Genomic DNA, 22953 nt, shown 5'->3' with positions numbered 1-22953 from the left:
TAAATAGACATTTCTCCAAAGCAGACGACAGAGGGCGGAAAAGCGTGTGAAAAGATGATCAACGTCACTAATTATCAGAGAGATGCAAATAAAATCGACAATGAGTTAGCACCTCACCCAAGTCAGAATGGCCATCATCAAAAAATCTAGAAACAGTAGATGCTGGAGGGCTATGGAGAGGAGGGAACCTTCCTGCACTGCTGGTGGGAATGTAAACTGGCACAGCCACTGTGGGGAACAGTATGGCTGCTTGTTAAAAACTAAGAAGAGAGCGCCCATTTGGTCCAGCAATCTCCCTCCTGGGCTCATATCCAGAGGAAACTATACTTTGAAAAGATGCATGCGCCCCAGGGTTCATGGCAGCACTGTTTGTTAATGCAATAGCCAGGACATGGAAGCAACCTAAGTGTCCACTGACAGACGCGTGGACAGTGAGGATGCGGTGTATATACTCAGTGAAAGACCACTCAGCCGTAAAACAGAACGGAATGACGCCAGCGCGGTGACATGGATCGGCCTAGAGATTGTTGTCCTGCGTGAAGTCAGACAGACAGAGGCAGACAAGCATCAGACCATATTGCCTACGTGTGGAATCCGAAAAGCGCTTCAGCACTTCTGCGGATTCTCCTCTATTGCAGGGTACTGCTATACTCTTCTTGCTTCTCTATTTTATACGTAGTGTTGGTAGTTTGTACCTGTTAATCCCAGAGCCCTAATTTGTCCCTCCCTACTGGCTTCTCCCCTTTGGTAACCACAAGTTTGTTTTCTATATCTGTGAGTCTGTTTATATTTTGCATAAACATTCATTTGTATTATTTTTTAGATTCCACATATAAGTGATATACAGTATTTGTCTTTCTCTGACAATTCATTAAGCGTGATATTCTCTAGTGAGTGAAAGTCACTCAGTCGTGTCCAACTCTTTGCAACCCCGTGGACTAAACAGCCCATGGAATTCTCCAGGCCAGAATCCTGGAGTGGGTAGCCTTTCCCTTCTCCAGGGAATCTTCTGATCCCAGGGATCAAACCCAGGTCTCCCACCTTGCAGCTGGATTCTTTACCAGCTGAGCTCTCAGGGGTTCATCCACATTGCTGCAGCTGAAAGAGTGAAACTCTTGCTCATGGCTGAGGAACACTCCACTGTGCTTAAACCACGTTTTCTCACCCAGTCAAGAAGGGTGCTTGGGTTGCTCCGTGTCTCAGCCGTTGTAAACAGTGCTCCTGTGAACAACACGACCCCCGTGAGATTCTCCAGGTCGCTGTGATATGGGTCTTAACAGTCCCCCCCCGTCTACCACTAAGCAGTGTTCCACATGGATCACTACAGGTGGTTACACTGCCCACTGAAGAACATCTTGGTTGGTTCTAGTTTTCTATTATTATGGATAAAGTTTTTACTTTTCTGGGATAAACTCCCAAGAGCACAACTGCTGGATCATATGGTGGCTGTGTGTTTAGTTCTATAAGACACTGCGAACCTCCCTTTCAGGGCAGCTGTGGATTTTACATTCCCACCAGCAACGAACGACCCATCCAGTGTTCCTGCGTCTCCCTCGGCGTTGGGTGGTGTCCCTGTGTTTGCTTTAGCCGTTCCGTAGTCATTTCTCATGGTAGTTTTACTTTGCATTCCCTCGTGTCTAATGACGCTGAATACATTTTCCGGCTCTTTAATTGCTGTCTGTGTATCTTTTTCTATGAAATATCTCTTTATGTATTTTTACCAATTTTTAGTAACTTTTTTATGAGTGAGTTTTGAGTATTTTTTTAGTATAGATTCCAGTCCTTTGTCAGATATGTGGTTGCAAATATTTTCTCCCTTTCCATAGCTTATCTTTTCATCCTCTAAACAGGATCTTTTGCAGAACAAAAGTTTTAATTCTCATGCGATCCACTGTTTGAATTTTTACTTATATGAATTATTCTTTTTGTGTCAAGCCTAAGAATTCTTTGCTTAGCCTTGGATCCTGAACATTTTCTTTTTCTAAAATTGTATAATTTTAAGTTATTATTAGTATATATTTAGTATAATTTATATACTAAAATATAATTTACAGTATAAATTACTTATAATAGTATATATTATTTAATATATATTACACTACATAATTATACTATATAATATAGTATAAATTATTTATAATTTATAGTATATCATTTAAGTTATAAATTTAAGTTCATGATTCATTTTGAGTTTAATTTTTGTATAAGATGTGAGACGTAGCTTGAGTTTCATTTCTTTTTACTTATGGTTGTCCAATTATTCCAATGCTCTTTGTTGTAAAAAAACAAACAAAAAAAAACCCTGTTCTTTTCCCACCGAACTGCTTTTGTACATTTACCAAGAACCATTTGGGTATTAGCACAGGTGTATTTCTGGGTTTTCTGTTCTTTTTCATTGAGCTATGCATCACGTTCTCTTGATTACTGTAAATATATACTAATAATATTGGGTAGAAATGAATGCTTGCAGCTACTCTTTTTTTAAAGGTCGTTTTAGTTATGTTAGTGTTTTCCCACCCATAAAATTTTAGATTTGTCTGTGCTTATAAAACCCATATTAGAATTCTGAATAATTATATTAAGCCTATAAATCAAATTGTGGGAGAGCTTGACGTCTTTTCTATCTCAGGTCTTTCAGTTCCTGAACACAGTCATCCCATTCATTTGAATTTTAAACCTTCTTTCGTCGTCATTTGGTAGCATTCAGCCTCTGTATCCTGTACGTGTTTACTTAAGTTTATATGTGATTATTTCATTTAATTTGGATTAAATTCAAACCCCTTTGCATTAAGTTCTTGTGTAAACTTGCCCTCTTTGGCCTATAATCAGTAAAACAGTCATCTGGTTTAATTTTTTTTTCCTGTCCCACAATTATTTGAGTAATCATTTGAACTGATTAGTGGCCCTTGTATTTTGGAAAAAAGCCTCAAGTTTTGAGGGCTTATCAGAATGTCACCTGTGTAGTCTGGCAGTGATCTGTTAGTTTGCTTGACTTAGTCCTGTTTCTCTTTAACAAGTGGTGCTGGGAAAACTGGTCAACCTCTTGTAAAAGAATTAAACTAGATCACTTTCTAACACCACACACAAAAATAAGCTCAAAATGGATTAAAGATCTAAACGTAAGACCAGAAACTATAAAACTCCTAGAGGAGAACATAGGCAAAACACTCTCCGACATAAATCACAGCAGGATCCTCTATGATCCACCTCCCAGAATACTGGAAATAAAAGCAAAAATAAACAAATGGGATCTAATTAAAATTAAAAGCTTCTGCACAACAAAGGAAACTATAAGTAAGGTGAAAAGACAGCCTTGGGAATGGGAGAAAACAATAGCAAATGAAGCAACTGACAAACAACTAATCTCAAAAATATACAAGCAACTTATGCAGCTCAACTCCAGAAAAATAAACGACCCAATCAAAAAATGGGCCAAAGAACTAAATAGGCATTTCTCCAAAGAAGACATACGGATGGCTAACAAACACATGAAAAGATGCTCAACATCACTCATTATCAGAGAAATGCAAATCAAGACCACAGTGAGGTACCATTTCACACCAGTCAGAATGGCTGCGATCCAAAAGGCTACAAGCAATAAATGCTGGAGAGGATGTGGAGAAAAGGGAACCCTCTTACACTGTTGGTGGGAATGCAAACTAGTACAGCCACTATGGAGAACAGTGTGGAGATTCCTTAAAAAATTGCAAATAGAGCTGCCTTATGACCCAGCAATCCCACTGCTGGGCATACACGCTGAGGAAACCAGAATTGAAAGAGACACATGTACCCCAATGTTCATCGCAGCACTGTTTATAATAGCCAGGACATGGAAACAACCTAGATGTCCATCAGCAGATGAATGGATAAGAAAGCTGTGGTACATATACACAATGGAGTATTACTCAGCCATTAAAAAGAATACATTTGAATCAGTTCTAATGAGATGGATGAAACTGGAGCCGATTATACAGAGTGAAGTAAGCCAGAAAGAAAAACACCAATACGGTATACTGACACATATATATGGAATTTAGAAAGATGGTAATGATGACCCTTTATGCAAGACAGCAAAAGAGACACAAATGTATAGAATGGACTTTTGGACTCTGAGGGAGAGGGAGAGGGTGGGATGATTTGGGAGAATGGCTTTGAAATATGTATACTATCATGTAAGAAACGAAGTGCCAGTCTATGTTTGATACAGGATACAGGATGCTTGGGGCTGGTGCATGGGGATGATCCAGAGTGGTGATATGGGATGGGAGGTGGGAGGGGGATTCAGGATTGGGAGCTTGTATACACCCGTGGTGGATTCATGTCAATGTATGGCAAAACCAATACAGTATTGTAAAGTAAAATAAAGTAAAAAAAAAAAAAAAAAAGAAATGTATGTGTGCACACAAGGAAAAGGAATGAGGCAAAAACAAACTTAGGGACAAAGTTCATTGAATGTAAACGCCCTTGCTCCCCCCATTCATATGTATTTCTTAGACGAATTTCTTAAAAACTTGAATTCTGAGCATTTATCTATGTGATTTCGCATTTGTGTTTATGTGGAAACACTTGACTATAATCCAGGTACACACAGAAGCTCTCTGTCGGTGATGTCAGACAGAGAAGGATGGGTTTTCTTAAGTCAGTAAAAAATGAGTCAAATGGTTTTTGGATGTGGGAGAAAGTACAGGATATTGTTGACCAAAGGGTGATGATCCATCTACCTCATTTTACAACTTTTTGCAGATTTCCTTTTTCTTTTTCTTATCACATTATTTTTAAAATTGTAAATATCGTACATGTTTCTTGTAACAAATGTAAACAGTTCTGAAGTGCATGGAGTCAAATGGAAAAAAGTAAATAAAATACTGTTGTGGACCCTAGTCCCCATCCTTCGGAAAAACCACTAATGGATTAATGTGTACTCTTCAGACTCTTTTTTCCTCTGTATACAAATAGAAACAAATTCTCACACATATATAGATCACATTTTTAAAGCAAAAGTTCAGTAATTCATTGCATATTATGCATATTGTGTTTAAGGAGACCATAGTTACAGATTCCTCAGGACATTTGATGAGCCTGTAGTCAGTCCTTAGGTAACTTCTAGTGGTGACTTGTTTCACATTCAGAATATCTGTATTTATGAGACATGACAACCGGCCACATTAGTTATGCCCTTTCTCTCATGCTTTGACTACCATTCTAAGTCAATAATTAGTGGCTACACCTCATTAATTTAACAGATCCAGAGTACTCTTTAATATTGATACACCACAACCTGTTGAAAAATACCCAAATTGATGGGCAAAATAATTTCTAATATTTTATAAATTTAAATTCTACTGTGGTGACAAACTTGTGCTTGTATCTTTATACACCCATGCAAATCTTCCTGAGAGGAAATCTCTTGGACGTGGGATGGTCAGCTGATAGATATCCTGTACCTTTAACATTTTTGTAACTACTGCCAAATTGTCCCTAGATAGATTATCCAAAATCCCACATCCACGACTGGTTTAGCAACGTGTCCCCCACCCCAGACTTCATTCTCTCTGTAAATTTCAGATGCAGACTTTTCCGGGTAAGTACCCTTTGGTGTGTATGTGGCTTTTTATTTTTAAGAAAGATGATATGGAGAGATTATTTCAGTTATTTCACGTGTACAAATAAAGCTCCACTCTTGAGGGCAGACAGTCCAAATTTATACCTCAAGACAGGCTCTAGTCCAATTTATTTTAAGTGACCAAGGGCATGTGTATATATTTGGAAAGAATGAAACCATCTCTTGGGGCTGGGATTTAACTGTCTAGGATGGTTCTTTCTTAAGGAATCTTTTGTAAAATGTTTGTTTAAACTGCTGTGTTCCAGGTCCTGAGGGGAGATTAGTGGATAGAAATGTTTTATGCTGACAACTTTTGATTAGAACTGGGAATGTGTCTCCTTATTTATCTGTCCTTGCATACCGGCACTGCTTTAAAACCATTGGTACTTTTTTTTAGGAAAGACAATACGAAACACTTAAAATGTTTGGAACACATTATAAGAAGTCCTTAGGAAAATTTTAATGGGAATATTTATTAGAGCTTTTTAGAGTGCTCTGAAAAGTTCAACTGATAATAATGTAATAGCAATAATAATCATGTAATGGATTGTTTTATTAATCCTGTACTTGAGAAGACATTATAGAACCAGAAATGGATTGCTTTTACATGACTTATTTTCAAAGGCAACCTACAGAAGTTAAAGGGATTTATGCCTGTTCATTTTCTGTAGGATAATGGCTTTATTTATTTTTTTAGAATGAAATAATTTGAAGCTTCTGCAGAGCTTTGCAATTTGCATATACAAAGTGAATTGCTCACTGAATTCATTCAGTGCCACAAGGGAAAAAATAATTAGGATACAGCTTACAAAAGCAAGGCAGAAAAATTGCCTTTTACGTAGCAGTCTCCATTTCACTCTGTAAACATAAATAAATCATCATCTGTAAATTACCATCAGCAAAAGAAGGGGAAAACTTGGAAATCAAATCCTTGTTTTCCTAAATGGCTTTTGACTTTGCTGCACACCAGCGACATATTTAATATTCCCACACAACGATGACTAATTGCATAATTCTGACAGGAATATACCAGCTCCTCAAGGCAGTGTACTTTTAAAAAATCCGATTGTATTAATCTTCCCTTGAAACACCAGAAGAAATTTCAGCAGTTTCTCTGTCTAGTTACAAAATAACCCATTTGGAAAACTGAATTGTGTAATTTGTAATTGTTTTCCAAGTTGTTAATGCAAACCTATATCAGCAGCAAGTTAAACTTTTAAATATGGCCGCTTTGTTAATCGCTGGCTGTTAAACATTTATTTCAATGAATACTATAATTTATGGCGAATAAGACATCTGGAATATGGCTTTAAACAGCCAAATTAATTTGCCAGTTCTTTTTTTTGGAATTCCTAACTGGATGGCATACTTAAAGATTTATCAGAGATCAGGAGTGGGCTGAATATCGCGCTTTCCTTTGAGGGAGTCACCGTGCTGGGTTTTTGATGCTCAGAGAGTTAGCAAACAAGAACTGCGGAGGGATTAAGTAGCTCTTTAGCGCTCCCTGTTTTCCATCCCGCCCACCCTAAGCTAGGCTAAGCCATAACTGCTTACTGCCTGGCTGTCTCCTGGCCTCTCTGGGCCTTGTTTCCACCCGCTGGTCTCCTTCCCACCCTTACCCACGGTTGAGGCCACGTGTATGGCCCAGCCAGCGGCGCGCTGCTCGGCTCCCGAGGACGCCACCCTCATCAGTTGCGTGTGAACAGCGCGCTCTAGCTGCGTGATGCGTCAGCCGTGTCCATTCTCCACTTTCGCTCTAAGGGGGTTTTTCCACCCTCTGCGCTGTTAACAGTTTTGGTGTGGAGCCGGCCTGTTCTTTGCAGGATGTTCAGCAGCATTTCCTGACTTCTACCCCCTAGGTGCTGGGAGCACCCCCCAGTTTTGGCAACCAAAAGTAGCCCCGGACTTTGTGAAATCTTTTCCCTGGAAAGGAGGAGGCGAGGGCAAGATCTTAAGCCCTCCCCTGGATGGAGAACCACGAGCCTGCAGCCTGCAGATGCGACCCCCCAGTTTCCTGCGTAAAGCCTCCTCGTCTGCACTCTGCGGACTTCATGAGGCGCAGTGACTGCTGCCGGCTGCTCACCGTGCCTTTTAGCCCCAGACCAGCTGCTCTCGCTTCGTGCCTTGTCTTCCTGTTACGGCCTCAGTCCTCACCACCACTTTTCCCCTTATTCCTCTCCTGCTGCAGTTTCGAGATTGGGTGGGGAAGCTTTGGTCTGGAAGTTCCTCTCTCCTTTCTTTGCCTCATAAGCCCTTGCTCACCCTTGTCAACCCACCTTTGGATGACAGTGCCCCCCTCGGGAACGACGGCCTCGCTGATCTCTTTCTGGACTCATCTGGTGGCATTTGGTGGTTTACTGAAGTGCCGTGTCAGATTATCCACGTTTGAATCCCAGCTCTGCTGTTTGCGAGCTGAGTGAACAAATTCCCCTCTGATAGTCCCATTCTGTGTACAGCAGGAATTTCACAGTTAGTCAGAAATGTGAAAAATTAAACAACATACTCAATATGAAGTGCTTAGAGCCCCAAATCCGGCATATAATTAAGGGTCTGCCTGCGTGGGGGACTTCCCTTCCTTCCCTTCCCTGGTGGCCCCGTGGCTGAGACTGCGCTCCCAATGCAGGGGGTCCCGCTTTGGTCCCCTTTTCTTGTTCAGCCACTAAGTTGTGTGTGACTGTTTGCAACCCCGTGGACGCCAGCCTTCTCTGTCCTCCACTGTCTCCTGGAGTTTGCTCAAATTCACAATCTCCTTTCCTTTATGATGAAGATGGGTGGGGAGGGGGCTTTCATTTACCATGCTCTTGTTGAGGGCTTACACGTGTGAGGCACTGAACTTGGTGCTGGAGACAGAGCAGAGAAGAGAGCAGGCGGCACCCCGCTTCTGCTTCTGCTTCACATAAAACGTGTAAGTGAAATATATAGGGTGTTGGTGCGCGCTACGCAAGAATGAACGCTGGGCACAGAGATAGGCTGTAACCTGAGGGTGTCGCACTTCTGTTCTTATTTTACTTTGTTTTACCGGCCTGTCAGCATGTGGGGCCTCAGTTTCCTGACCGGAGATCCCGGCTGTGCCGCCTGCATTGGAGGCTCACAGTCTTAACCGCCGGACCGCCAGGGAGGTCCCCCTGTTGCAGTTCTAAATAGCGTCGCCTGGATGAGATGATGTTTGAGTCACTGATGATGGGGCAGGTTGAGACTTCCTCCTCGAGAGGAAGAGTGTTTCCAAGTAAAGGAAGACTAAACCCAGGTGCTTTTGTTTGGTGGGACTGCTGAAAAGACCACAAAAGCGAGAGGAGCTCAGTTGGGCTTCTCAGAAAAGGGAACAAGTAAAGAGTGACTGCCTGTGTTCCAGCAGAGTGGCGTCTCCTCCATATAAGGCCCTCTAGCACCACACTGGGCTTCCCAGGTGCTAGTGGCGAAGAGCCCGCCCGCCAGTGCAGGAGACATGAAAGACGTGGGTTCGATCCCTGGGTCGGGAAGATCCCCTGGAGGAGGGCACGGCAACGCACTCCAGTATTCTTGCCTGGAGAGTCCCACGGACAGAGGAGCCTGGCGGGTCCGTGGGGTCACAAAGAGTCAGAGACGACTCAAGTGACTTAGCGTGCACGCACGCAGCATCACAGCAGGCGGTGTCTACAGGGCACTATTTGGAGGAATATTCCAAAGAACCGTCCACTAGCTAAGCAGGAGCTGGGTGGAGACTTCAGCGTGCAGCTTTCCATTTCTTCCAGCTACTGGGAAGAAATCCATTACTCTGACCAGCACAGAGTGTGTGGGAGGAGTACCCGTGGTTGGACTGTATCTTGAGGAAAGGAAGTCAGAGTTTGTTCAGACTGATTTTCAGGCAGCGCCGTCCAAAGCAATCACATGCTAGAGCCAGAAAGCGCACCACCACCAAGGTGCCTTCTGTCATTTTCTGCCTTGGTGCAGGAAAAGCAGGCTGGGCTGCTTTCAGCGTCTGCCTGGAGTCTCTGCTGAAAGAAGGATGCTTCATTGCGAGGCGTGGGGGATTGAAGGACCCTCATCAGATGGTCTGCATGTGCCCCCGAAAGGCTAAGACAGAAAGGATCCCTTCTCAACAGACTCTGGAAGTGGGCCACCGTATTCACCCATGAGTGGTGTTCTTGAGATCCTCCGTGACTGCAGTTAGAACCTCCTTCTGTGATAACCGCCAGCTGAAACGCCTGCAAGGAGACGGAGCATGGAGTCAAGCCACGAATGGCTCGGTTCCCTTCTTGAGTGAGCTCCCTGGGCGTGCACACCAGCTCACGCGCTGGCACATCCACATCGAACACCGAGGGTGTGCACGCGCGTCAGTCGTGTCCCGCTCTTGGCGGCCCAGGGACTGTAGCCCGCCAGGCTCCTTTGTCTCTGGGGCTTCTCAGGCAAGAACACCGGAGCAGCTTGCCATTCCCTCCTGCAGGGAATCCTCCCGACCTAGGGATTGAACCCGCATTTCCTGTGTCTCCTGCACTGGCAGGCGGGCTCTTCACCACCCGCGCCGCTTGGGAAGCCAGAAATGGAGGAGGAGGAGGATGTCCAAGTGTTCACAGGGTGCACGGGTGCTTCTGTCAACTAAACGTGCAGTAGATCCTCGATAGTTGAACACGCTCACCTTATTAAGTGCCATAGCCCACATCTTTAAAATAAAAAACAACCAGGGCTTCTAGTAATACTCTTGACCTGGGTTTCCTTGTGGGAACAGTTCAGGCATCCTGCGTCAATATTTATCTTGACTCTGACAATCACAAATATATGGCCTTAGGTTGACAAGCCAGTTGGTCTAAAAAGAACAGCATTTTGATGCAGATGAGAATCTTCAGTGGGTGCTAAGACAATTCTCACAAAGGTAATTGGGAAACAGGATATTCACATAATGCCAAAGCATTGCCCAGCATGGATGCATCTCATAGACGTGATACCTGATTTAAGAATCCAGACATAGAAAAACACGTGTGATATAGTTTGGTTTGCATGTTAATATGAAGTTTTCTAGAAGGAAGAACTAACCAGTGGGGATGGAGGTGAGAGTGGTGGTTTTATCTGGGGTCAGTGCTGATCCGGGAAGTGACGGTGTTAACTGAGATGCACTGTGTGTCAATCTGAGTGGAGGCTCCCCAGGTGTGTACACGTGTCGAGAGTCACTGGACTGTGGTCTCGAGATTTCTGTCTTTTACTGTTTGTGCTGGATCTGTGGGGCCTCATATTTCGGCTCCTGTGCTTGTTCCACGCCAAGTTTCACTAGAGCTGTAGTTTGGAACACAGACCATGGGGCCATATGCACACACGTAAAAGCAAGTGATTTTTGAAAAGCCGAGTTTTCTTCACCATTTTAAAGTCTGAATAGGAAAGATGAGTTTAGCTCCGACTGTCTCCTTTTGAGTTGACAAGTACTTTATTTTTACATAGGAATTAAGATCTACATTTCTTTTTTTTCTTTCTTTCAAGATACGGTTTATAACTTGCAGAAATGTCTTTAAATGTTTCCAAACCTGTGCGTCTGTAGCTTTACCCATTTGCTCATTTATCCAGCCAGTAACTTATTTATTCATTTACTTTTAATATTTTTTAAGGCGCACACATGGTGGAGTGTACCGCTAGAAAAAAGCGTACATCTGTAGAAGCCAGAAGTTCTAGATTTGAATGTTGCTCTGTCCTTCCATTCTGCCTGAGAAATCATGATTAAGTTGCCGCTCTCATTCTCACTATTCATCCTCATATAATGAGTTTAGTAATAGTACCAAGGATGGTATGCCATTGTGAGAATTCAGTATTGCGCTGTAGCCATTCAGCATTCTGCAGTTGACTGAAGTAGGCGGACCTCCTTGAGAAGTGGATTTGTAGCTGGTGAGTAGAATGAGATTCATTTCCTCATTTGATTACACAAGTTCTGCTTTTATATGATGGCGACACTGTAAGATTTCCTTTGAAAAACATTTTTAAAAACCAGGTGATTCAACCACTAAATTAAAATTGCTAGTGGCTTATTATGTATTTGACTAGGAAATCTAGTCCCCTTTGTATTAGAAGTAATATAGTTATACAGTGGGGTTTGAGGGAAAAACTCTATGGAAATTCTTGGCCAGAAGGAAATAAAACAGAGAGTGTATTAGCCAACTTTTGCTTTGGCAACAATTCCAAAATCTTAGCAGCTGATAGCAACTCATCCTTATCTTCTGCCCTTATTGTCTGGGTTGTGTGGAGGGTCTGTGGGTGTGTTGAGAGTAGCTGGATTAATTTGACTCAGTTGCAGTCCATCTGTCTGTAGATCCAGGAGTAAGGAGGAAAATGAACTCAAGGAGAGAAGAACCGACTTACACATACTTTTAAAGCTCACATTCTATGAGCTAAAGCAAGTTCCATGACCAAATCCAAACCATTCAGGAAAAAGTCGTGTGGGCAGGGAGGGTATGGATGATAACAAGTAAGTCAACCCAGAAAGTGAAGGTTAGGAATTCCCCAGGTGGTCCAGGGGTGAAGGGTCCACCTGCTGACACAGGGCCATGGGCTCGCTCCCTGGTCCGGGAAGATGACACCCACTTCAGGGCAGCTGAGCCCCCACACCCCTGCTCCTGGGCCCACGCGCCCTCGAGACCCTGCTCGGCAACGAGATGCCAGCGGCCTCGCGCAGCAGCAGAGACCCAGAGCAGACGGAAATAGATAAAAGAAGACAATGAAAGTTGCTGTGAGGCACAGCGTTTGCCTTTGGTCTGATTTGAAATCCCTCCAGATTCTAAAAAGAGAATCATTTTTGCCAAGTCCCATCCTCTCTGTTCGTGAACGTACTTTATGTGTCAGGAAAGCTCTGATTTAGGGTTCATTATCTCTTGCCAGAGAAATTTTCAAGGAACCATGATCTTCCATGAGTTCTGAATGAGTCCAAGGATTGACTGTTGCCCAGCGTATATCAAATTAAGCCTGAAACGAACCTGGGCTTTGAAAGTAAACAGCCAATTAATTTCTAAAGAAAATCGACCATTTCAAAGGTCCTCATATTGACATTTTCAGTAAGCTGTACACATGTTTCTGGTCTTTGGCTCCATTTTGGCCAAAATGGATTAGAATTTAGCTCCATTTCGAGAGAGAAATCTCTGGAGTCAGAAAGCTTAAATACACCCAGGAAAGGAAAAGGAAGTTTAGAGATTGAGAGGTCACAGATTAACTGGAAAGAGTAATCAGACAGGTGGCAGTCCAGAAATAAACAGAAGTAATTTTCATTGTCTACCTTGGTTACTTCTTGCCTTAGCATGAAGATTCTATAACAGGGTAGGTAAAAATATTTAAACTCTATATACCATTTTAATCACAAAATTTGACTTCTTTTACTTTTCTGCTCAATATCAAGACCCTCTGTTAGAAATGGACATTTGTAACTGGATCTCATATTAGCTGTCTTTTGGGAACTGTTCTTTTGACTTTAAAATCATAATTCTCACTTGTATTTTAGATCTGGTCATGACGCTTGAAATGTTTTGTTGTCTTCTTCACTTAGGATGTGCGGTTGTGAAATGGACAAAAAAGGCAAAAGGAAAACAAGTGGTCCTGTTCAGATGCATGACCTTTGGGATGTGAAGTGGGCACCAGATCTTTACCACGGTTCTGTTGGTATCTATTGTCATGCTGCTGCCAAGCAAATGAGAGTTCTTCCACTGACTGTCGACCTTTAGGACACTGGGTTATCAACTGGACTGTCCAGTTTGTAGAAAATTAGATGCAAGTCAGTTCATAACAGTGGTGTTAGGTTAGGAGTAATAGATTGATGGTGTTTTTCCTAATTTTTAGTCATTTTTCATTTATTCATAACTGTTTGTTGTGATGCTTGGATGGCATCACCGACTCAATGGACATGAGTTTGAGTAAACTCCTGGAGTTGGTGCTGGACAGGGAGGCCTGCCGTGCTGCAGTCTGTGGGGTCGCAGAGAGTCCGACGTGAGTGAGCAACTGAACTGAACTGACCTGTTGTCACAACATTGTTGCAGGGACAAGCCAGTTCGGAGTCCATGTTGGAACTGTTTCTTTGACTTGCCTTTCGTTGCTTTTGTTATTTAAATCATACACTATGGCTGTCTCACAGAATTCTGTCCCTCTGTCTGACCCTTAAACTAAAATGCCTTTGTTCAGAACCTTGTCCTCTGCCCTGAGGCTTGCCATTCTAGGAGGCGTTTGCAAGATTAATGGCCTTTTAACTCTGCTCCCTATCTCTCCCATCCCAGATCTATAAAAGAACCTGGCATCTAGACCCTGATAAGATGGCTGTTTTGAGACGTTAGTCTGCCCTCTTCTCAGTCAGCCAACTCTCTCCTTGCCTCAACACCTAGTCTCCAATTCATTGGCCTGACTTGGGACTAGAAGTGCGAGCTTGCTCTTGGCAATAGTATCACCTTTACTCCCATTTACTTAATATTTTGCTTGAAATCAGCTCACTTCTTCATTTAAATAAATTCACTATAAGAGACCATTTCCTTACTACCACCAATAGAAACTAGTATTGCTTGCCATGAACAGTAGATAGCATTTCAAAAGAAGTACAAGGAGAAGAAAATAATATTTTTAAGGCTGAATAATACCCCACTGCAGGCATGTACCACCCACTCCAGAGTTCTTGCCGGAGAATCCCAGGGACGGGGGAGCCTGGTGGGCTGCCGTCTGTGGGGTTACACAGAGTCGGACACGACTGAAGTGACTTAGCAGCAGCAGCAGGCATGTACCACCCACTCCAGAGTTCTTGCCTGGAGAATCCCAAGGACGGGGGAGCCTGGTGGGCTGCGGTCTAGGGGGTCACACAGAGTCGGACACGACTGATGCAACTCAGCAGCAGCAGCGGGCATGTACCGCAGTTCCTTTGTTTGTCCACCAGTGGACAGTTAGATTGTTTCTGTATCTCAACTATTGTAAATAAAACTGCAATAAAAACTGGAGTGTAAATACCCACTTCGAGGTACTGGTTTCATCTCCTTTGAATGGGGTTGATGGACCACATGGCACTTCTGTTTTTAATTTTTTGAAGAACCTTCATAGATTTTTTTTAGCAGCTGCATCATTTTACATTCTCACTAACAATGCACAGAGTTTCCGTATTTTATCCCTAGTTAATAGAACAGTACTTGACACAGAGTAAATTTTAAAAATAAATAAATGAATGAATGAATGAGTACGTGAATAGTAAACAGATATTTTGACGGGTGAAGGGATGCAAGGAAGATTCTTGAGACAGGAACGTGATTCTCCTGCAATTGTGTGTAAGTGGTTCTCCTTGATGTTAGTCCTTCTCAGGTGGTTCAGTGGTAAAGAATCTGCCCACCAACGCAGGAGATGCTGGGTTGATACCTGGATTAGGAAGATCCCCTGGAGGAGAAAATTGCAACCCACTCCAGTATCCGTGCCAGGAGAATCCCATGGACAGAGGAGCCTGGTGGGCTACAGTCCACGGGATTGCAAAGAGTCAGACACGACTGAGCATACACTTCTTGATGTCGTTTCACTCTGAAGAACTTTTTACATTTTATCTGTGAATCTCTACACAAAGACAGCACTGTAAAGTTTCAGTTCAGTTCACTCGCTCAGTCGTGTCCGACTCTTTGTAACCCTGTGGACTGCAGCACACCAGGCCTCCCTGCCCACCACCACCTCCTGGAGTTTGCTCAAACTCATGTCCACTGAGTCGGTGATGCCATCCAGCCATCCCATCCTCCGTTGTCCCCTTCTCCTCCCGCCTTCAGGACGATTTTTCCCAGCATCAGGGTCTTTTCAAATGAGTCAGTTCTTTGCATCATGTGGCCAAAGCACTGGAGCTTCAGCTTCAGCATCAGTCCTTCCAGTGAATCTTCAGGACTGATTTCCTTCAGGATGGACTGGTTGGATCTCCTTGCAGTCCAAGGGACTCTCAAGAGTCTTCTCCAACACCACAGTTTAAAAGCATCAATTCTTCGGCACTCAGCCTTATTTATGGTCCAACTCTCACATCTATACATGACCACTGGAAAAACCATAGCTTTGACTAGATGGACCTTTGTTGGCAAAGGAATGTCTCTGCTTTTTAATATGCTGTCTAGGTTGGTCATAACTTTTCTCCTAGGGAGCAAGCGTCTTTTAATTTCATGGCTGCAGTCACCATCTGTAGTGATTTTGGAGCCCCCAAAAATAAAGTCTCTCACTGTTTCCACTGTTTCCCCATCTGTTTGCCAAGAAATGATGGGACCGGATGCCATGGTCTTAGTTGTTTGAATGTTGAGTTTTAAGCCAACTTTTTCACTCTCCACACTTCCATTAAGAGTCTCTTCAGTTCCTCTTCACTTTCTGCCTAAGAGTGGTGTCACCTGCATATCTGAGGTTGTTGCTATTTCTCCCAGCAATCTTGATTCCAGCTTGTGCTTCATCCAGCACGCTAGCAGGCACCTGCCGGGCAGCACCGAGAGCCCAGCTGGGTGCTCTGGGATGGCCTGGGGGGTGCAATTGGGGGTGGGGGGAGACTCCCGAGGGAGGGGTTAAGTGTATGCACACAATTTATTCGCTCTGTAAAACAGTCACACTCCAATCGAAAAGGTATATATATGAAGCAAGCACGTACCTCTGTGAAGCTCTGAGGCTGTGCCACCTGTTAGCCTTCAGAGAAATCTGACAAGGGGAGGCAATGTGTTTTAACCTCCTTGCTAGGGCATTGAGGACAACACTGAAATAATTCATCACCGGACAGACTCTTCTTCCTGGCAAGCCCCCTTTGTGTTCCCCTGGGACGGGCCTTCTGCCTTCTGCTCGGTGTGATGGTGTCAATGGGGAGCTTTCTTTCTGTCCTGTAGCTCACTGTGGCTCATTTTTCAGGTTACAGAACTCAACAACGTGAAGAGCGTAGCTCGACTGCCGAAAAGCACCAAGAAGCACGCTGTGGGGATCTATTTCAGTGATGACGCCTCCAAGACTTTCGCTTGTGAATCAGGTTTGTCGGCGGGCGGGGGCCTTGGCTCTCTGCTCCCCAGCAGGTGCCCGGCAGCCGCGCTCATCTTTGGCATCTCTGCAGATCTTGAGGCTGACGAATGGTGCAAAGTCCTCCAGATGGAGTGTGTGGGGACGCGAGTCAATGACATCAGCCTCGGAGAGCCTGACTTACTGGCCACTGGAGTTGAGAGAGAGCAGAGTGGTACGTAAAGAAAATCCTCTCCTCTCTTTTCTTAAACTGTTTTTTCCCCCATATAATGAAACATAAGACATCTTGATGTAAAACTTTTGAAGTTATAAAAGTGCATAAAGGAAGAAGTGAAAATAACCTTTCGTTTCACCTAAACCTCGGTTAGCGTTTCTGTGTGTTTCTTAAGATGTGTTCGGTGACTAATAGGACTGTATCTACATTAATTATATCAGCTGGAAGCTATGAGAAACCTGCTGTGTTTCTGTATCAGTTTTCTTTGGAAGATGCATTAGACCATTTAATTTTCCCAGCACACTCTGATATAAGTTCTATCACCTCCCATTTGCAGATGAGGAAAATGAAGCTTTAATAGAGCTAAAGGTCCGGCATCAGGTCCAGTAACTAGGGCTTGATTCTAGACCCATACTCCTGGGCCTGTATTTATGGTGTACACGTTTTTCAGTGCAGTGGGTTTTTGTCTTCCTTTTCTTCCACTTTAAATTTTTATTGAACGCTTTCCAGTGTTTTTAATAGAATCCAGACTTCCTGAATTTTTCATCAAGAGTAAACCCACCTAAAATCTGTGATTATTTTTTTTAAAACTAAAACACTTGAGCGAACTCTTTGAGCTCAACATTCAACCTGGGAATATATCATGATAAATAATAATGACCAAAATGTTCATGAACACTTCAACGAAACTCACTATTGATTTGCAGTATGAGTTTGGAGGCGAGGAATCATTTCTTTGTCTCCAAATGTCTTGTAATAGGATAGATTGACCCCTAGAGTTCCTCACTAGCCTGTTGACTTGATCTGTGAGGATATATCACAGTCAAAGAGGCGGGGGGTCACCTGGCTTGATTATGAGCACGGCCGAGGTGGGGTTGTGCTGACCCCTTCTGTGGATTCACAGTCCAATTGTTAGTGAGAAGAATGCCCTCCCCCCCCAATCGGAGCTGTGTCTTCCTGACACGTTTACAGTCGGCTGCTCTTTGAGATGCACCGCGTCTGCCATGACCCGCCTCCAGGAAAGCTGAGATGTGCTGGCTCATTCAGAGGGGCCTCTTTGCAGACTGGGAAACTGAGCTGCAGAGAGGTGAAGTCATTAACCAAGGTCACACAGACACGCCCCAGGCTTCTCCCTCCGGAGTCCACTAACTCCGAATGCTCTTGCAACCAAACATACACAGAAAACGTGGCAGGTGCTGCTTATTTGTTTAGAGTGCCCAGAGCAGCACTTGCCTTGCACGGTTTATATCTGCAAAGCTATATTCAGAGAGGGCCCCAAACTGAGTTCCCGAATTGCCCGTTCCTAGGGCTTGGGCTTCCCTGGTGGTTCAGATGGTAAAGAATCCATCTGCAGGTCAGGAGACCCGGGTTTGGTGCCTGGGTCAGGAAGATCCCCTGGAGAAGGGAATGGCAACCCACTCCAGTATTCTTGCCTGGAAAGTCCCAAGGACAGAGGAGCCTGGCGGGCCACAGTCCACGGGGTCACAGAGTCGGACATGTCTGAGCGGCTAAGCGTGTTAGGAATTGCCCTTTGGTACCAATTTTCTGAGCCTCAGTTTCCTGTTCTGTCAAATAGGAATAAGAAAACCTCTGGTATATAACGACTAGGGTTTATAACAAAACTCAGCTCTGTCTTTTGAGGAATTTTGCAAGATTAACTGTATGACTTAAAGTTATTGTAATTAAAGTAGTCACTCTACCAATGTTACTGTTATTCTTGGACGAGGTAATCACGGAACTTCCAAGCAAGTGGATTGGGAAAGATCTCTGTCACTGTTTTTGTTTAGTCCCTAAGTCATGTCCGACTCTGCGATCCCATGGACTCTTATTTTCTGCTTATTGATGACAGTCTTTCTTATTTCAGAGCTCTCCAGGTAGAAATTTACTCCATTAGAATTTACTTTTAAAATAATAGTTACTACAAAGCAGCAAACGTTTGCTTATTGAGAGTTTAAAAAAACCTAGAAAATCTGCAGAATAGATGCTTGAATATTTGTAAACAATCTTGATACTTTTGTTTCTTAAACTTAATTAAAATCTGTGAAAATTCTGTTTACTTTTTATTAATTTAGAATATCAGTGGTATTATTAGTGTTTACTGTCTCCTCAGATGCAGGCAGTCTATTGTAATGACAAATAGATAAAAAAGTGTTTGCTATAGTAATAATATTTTTGTTTATATTACATTCAAAATTTAGACTCTGTAACTTCCTGAATTAATGAATTTGTAGAAATGTAACAGAAATACCATGACTGTATCTGTGGGGATGAAAATTCAGTTGCAGTAATAAGCCAAGTAGTTTATTCAGAGTAATCATGGTGAAATTTTAAGTCACACAAATAAGCAAATGAATATTTCTTTCCAGTGTTTGGCTAACTAGAGCTCTTTGTTAAAATGAGTCCAAATCCACTGGAATTTTTCCAAACTGTTGGTCAGTTAAGTGCATAGTATTAGTTTTATTTAAATAATTCGAGGTAGAATAGTGTTATGAAAATTATAAATTGATTAATATAACTTTAATATCAATAAACCATGCAACAATGATTTTGCACCTGCATGTTTTGTGAACACAAAAGTGTGGGTGTAATTAACAAGTACTTGGCAGGAAAAAAAATTGTTTTTAATGGTTTCATTGTTAGAGTCTCTTACTGGCATGCAAAATTTTTATTACGCAAGCTAAAATATTCTAAAATGATCTTTGCTCATGTAAATAGTGTTGCATGTACAGGGACCAGCAGACTGTATCTTTCTTATGTAGTCTTCATTTAGAAAAGCATTTTCTGGAAGTGTTGATTTATGAGAAAGGTTTATCTTACTGAATATTCAACCAAAACCTAGAATAAGAGCTTGAATTGTTTTGAAATGCCTCTTTGTTCCTACAGTGTCTGTGATGTTTTATTCCTGGGGATTTTAGACTAACCTTTTGTTTTTCTCCCAGAGAGATTCAATGTGTATTTGATGCCATCTCCTAACTTAGATGTACATGGCGAATGTGCCTTGCAGATTACATATGAGCACATCTGTCTTTGGGACGTCCAGAATCCCAGAGTCAAACTCATCTCTTGGCCGCTAAGCGCGCTGCGGCGGTATGGGCGAGATGCTTCCTGGTTCACTTTTGAGGCAGGGAGGTGAGTTCCATGACTGTTTTTCTACGTTTTTTCCCGAAGTTCACGTCATGTGAGGCCTGGGTTTTCCTGTGAGATCCAGCACGCAGCACACTGGGGAGACGCCTGGGCCTGTCACTGTGCGATGCTGTGAATGGCGTGGTGGCGGTCTAGTCGCTCAGTCGTGTCTGACTCTGTGACCCCACGGACTGTGGCCCACCAGGCTCCTCTGTCCATGGGATTCTCCAGGCAAGAGCACTGGGGTGGGTGGCCTTTTCCTCCTCCAGGGGACCTTCTGGACCCAGGGACCGAACTCGTGTCTTCTGCATTGCAGGCGGATTCTTTACCAACTAAACCACTGTTCTTGTATTCAGCACGGCTTTGTTTTCCAGGGAGGGGGCTAGTGTTTCATGAATGTGATGTGGAAGTTGCATTACACGGTTTGAGCCCATTCCACAAGCTGACGCTGAAGTAGGTACCAGTGATACAATTGTACCCTTCCCGGGTCATGCTGGACAGAGGCCACCTTCCTGGTTTGGGGAAAACCTCTGTTTTGATATGTATGTTTCCTCCCTGAACTAACTGTGGTAGGTTATCAACATTAGGGGCTGTTGACATTTTCCAAGTTGCAGTTTATTAAGTTTAATCTATTTTTCTCACAGAGTAATGAATGACACTAATATTAAGAAGAGATTCATTTCACAACTTGCTCACTGCAATACCTAGTCAGCACTTTCGAGGCTTTTCCTGTCTCCTTTTCAAAGTTAATTTTGGAGAGAGAAGGGGGTGCAGTAATATGGGGTTGATCATTAGCTACAAAATATTAGTCTAATCAGCATCTTATTGTCACCCCTCTTTCCTCAGAATGTAGGCTCAGTTTTTGGAAACACTGCAGATCAGATTTTATAGTTTAGAATTTTAAATGACTCAGTTCAGTTCAGTTCAGTCGCTCAGTCATGTCCGACTCTTTGCGACCCCATGAATCGCAACACGCCAGGCCTCCCTGTCCATCACCAACTCCCGGAGTCCACCCAGACCCATGCCCATCGAGTCTGTGATGCCATCCAACCATCTCATCCTCTGTCGTCCCCTTCTCCTCCTGCCCTCAATCTTTCTTTCTAAATTTTAAGAAATCCAAGTTCCCCTGTATATGGCCTGATTTTAAAGTTGAAAAAAATCAACTCGTGACCTTAAAAGATTTTTGTTTTTTGTGTATAAAGGAGACAGTTCTCACCTCACAGGAGCATGGTACTTCACGTAATAAGAATAATGACATGACTTCTAAACACCTAAAGCCCTGCTCCATGTGAATACAGCACAGTAATGCTCCACTCACACAAATCTGCTCACCTCGGCATAAACATAGCCCAGTTACTTAAAACTCGCTTTTCAGGTACATGATTGAATCGGCGCTCTTACAATCATCCCAGAAAGCGTTTAAAGCCTTCTCACCCATGCACCTCTTCTCTGGTCTGTTTACATTTTAGGAACCTGGAAATGGAAATGGTATAAACACATCAGTGAGTTGCTCAGAGACACAACGTTTCTTGCATCAGCAAGTAAAACTTTAATCTTTAGAGCTGTGTCCTTAAGTCAGAATTACTTGTTTATTACTCTTATGGGGAAATCTTGATAGAAAATTAAGAATTTGTTTGGGAAGGTGGGTATTTCTCCCTGTTTCGGTGTCAGAAATCATTTATTATCGTTTTTAATATTTTTGGACGTGCCTCGTGACTTGTGGGATCTTAGTTCCCCAACCAGGGATTGAACCCTCCCCCCTGCAGTTGAAGTGAAGGGTCTAACCACTGGACCACCAGGATTCCCTCCAAAAGCATTTATGTATAAACTGGAACCAGTGAAATTGGGTAAGGAAGGTGTTTTGTCATTGAAAGCGGACTTCTCTGTTGGCTGTGCACCTCACATCATCCCCCGCTCGTATTCCATGCTGGCTTGCGGGAGAGCCCTGCATCGATCAGCATGCGAAGGGCCCATTTTCTGTCAGTCAGGCAGTTCAGTTCAGTCACTCAGTCGTGTCCGACTCTTTGCAACCCCATGAATCGCAGCACGCCAGGCCTCCCTGTCCATCACCAACTCCCGGAGTTCACTCAGACTCACGTCCATCGAGTCGGTGATGCCATCCAGCCATCTCATCCTCGGTCGTCCCCTTCTCCCCCTGCCCCCAATCCCTCCCAGCATCAGGGTCTTTTCCAGTGAGTCAACCCTTTGCATGAAGTGGCCAAAGTACTGGAGCTTCAGCTTCAGAGCATGTTGGGCACCTACTGACCTGGGAAGTTCCCCTTTCAGTATCTTATTGTTTTGCCTTTTCACACTGTTCATGGGGTTCTCAAGGCAAGAATACTGAAGTGGTTTGCCATTCCCTTCTCCAGTTGGGCATCATTTATTCCAAAATTCATATTTTTCCATTTTTCTTTTATTCACCCTATTTATAGGAAATAGTAATAGGAAAAGGGTATTTATAACTTTTTGTGGTCATGTAGTATCTCATGACTGTTTGAAACTTTTTTCAAATTATCTGAGTTTTCCAGGTTTTTTAGTATTCTCATAGCTTGGAAAAGTTTAACTTCATGTTGACATCTAGCAGAACTGCTAGGGAACTAGATTATTTTAAAGACTTTGATATTTCTCCCAAGTGTGGTAGGTTGGAAGCCACAGAGTTGTTTAAGCAGGGTGTGTGTGTGAGATTATGTAAGCATGCAGGGAGGTGTGTGTGTGTATGCTATTACACTCCTGCTTACACACATGCAAGGGTGTGTGTTATTTTGTAAGCATGCAGGGGTGTGTATGTGAGTGTTATTGTATAAGCATGCAGGTGTGTGTGTGCGTCATTGTGTAAGCATGTAGGGGTGTGTGTGTGTGTGGTGTTGTGTTGTGTATGTGTTATTGTGTGTGCGTTGTGTAAGCATGCAGGGGTGTATGTGTTATTGTGTTATTGTGTGTGTGTATGTCATTGTGTTATTGTGTGTGTCACCGTGTTATTGTGCACATGTTGTTATTGTGTTGTGTTATTGTGTTATTGTGTGTTATTGTTTATGTTATTGTGTGATTGTGTGTGGTTGTGTGTGTTATTGTGTGTGTGTATGTTATTGTGTTA

The 22953-nt window shown here is 43.1% G+C and overlaps 1 protein-coding gene across 2 annotated transcripts in view; it reads left to right on the top strand.

Moving 5' to 3' along the window:
* Nucleotides 1-22953, top strand: part of DOK5 (docking protein 5) — a 152030-nt gene that overhangs the window by 75916 nt on the left and 53161 nt on the right. For both annotated transcript variants that reach the window (XM_040248094.1, XM_040248095.1), the window contains exons 3-5: nt 16421-16535; nt 16617-16736; nt 19676-19865. In XM_040248094.1, the coding sequence (XP_040104028.1) occupies nt 16421-16535; nt 16617-16736; nt 19676-19865 (425 nt within the window). The remainder of the gene's footprint in view (nt 1-16420; nt 16536-16616; nt 16737-19675; nt 19866-22953) is intronic.

This window comes from Oryx dammah, unplaced genomic scaffold, assembly GCF_014754425.2.
Source record: "Oryx dammah isolate SB20612 unplaced genomic scaffold, SCBI_Odam_1.1 HiC_scaffold_10, whole genome shotgun sequence".
NCBI classification, from domain to species: domain Eukaryota; kingdom Metazoa; phylum Chordata; class Mammalia; order Artiodactyla; family Bovidae; genus Oryx; species Oryx dammah.
The sequence above is the reverse complement of the archived record's forward strand: the minus strand, read 5'-3'. Positions and strand labels throughout refer to the sequence as shown.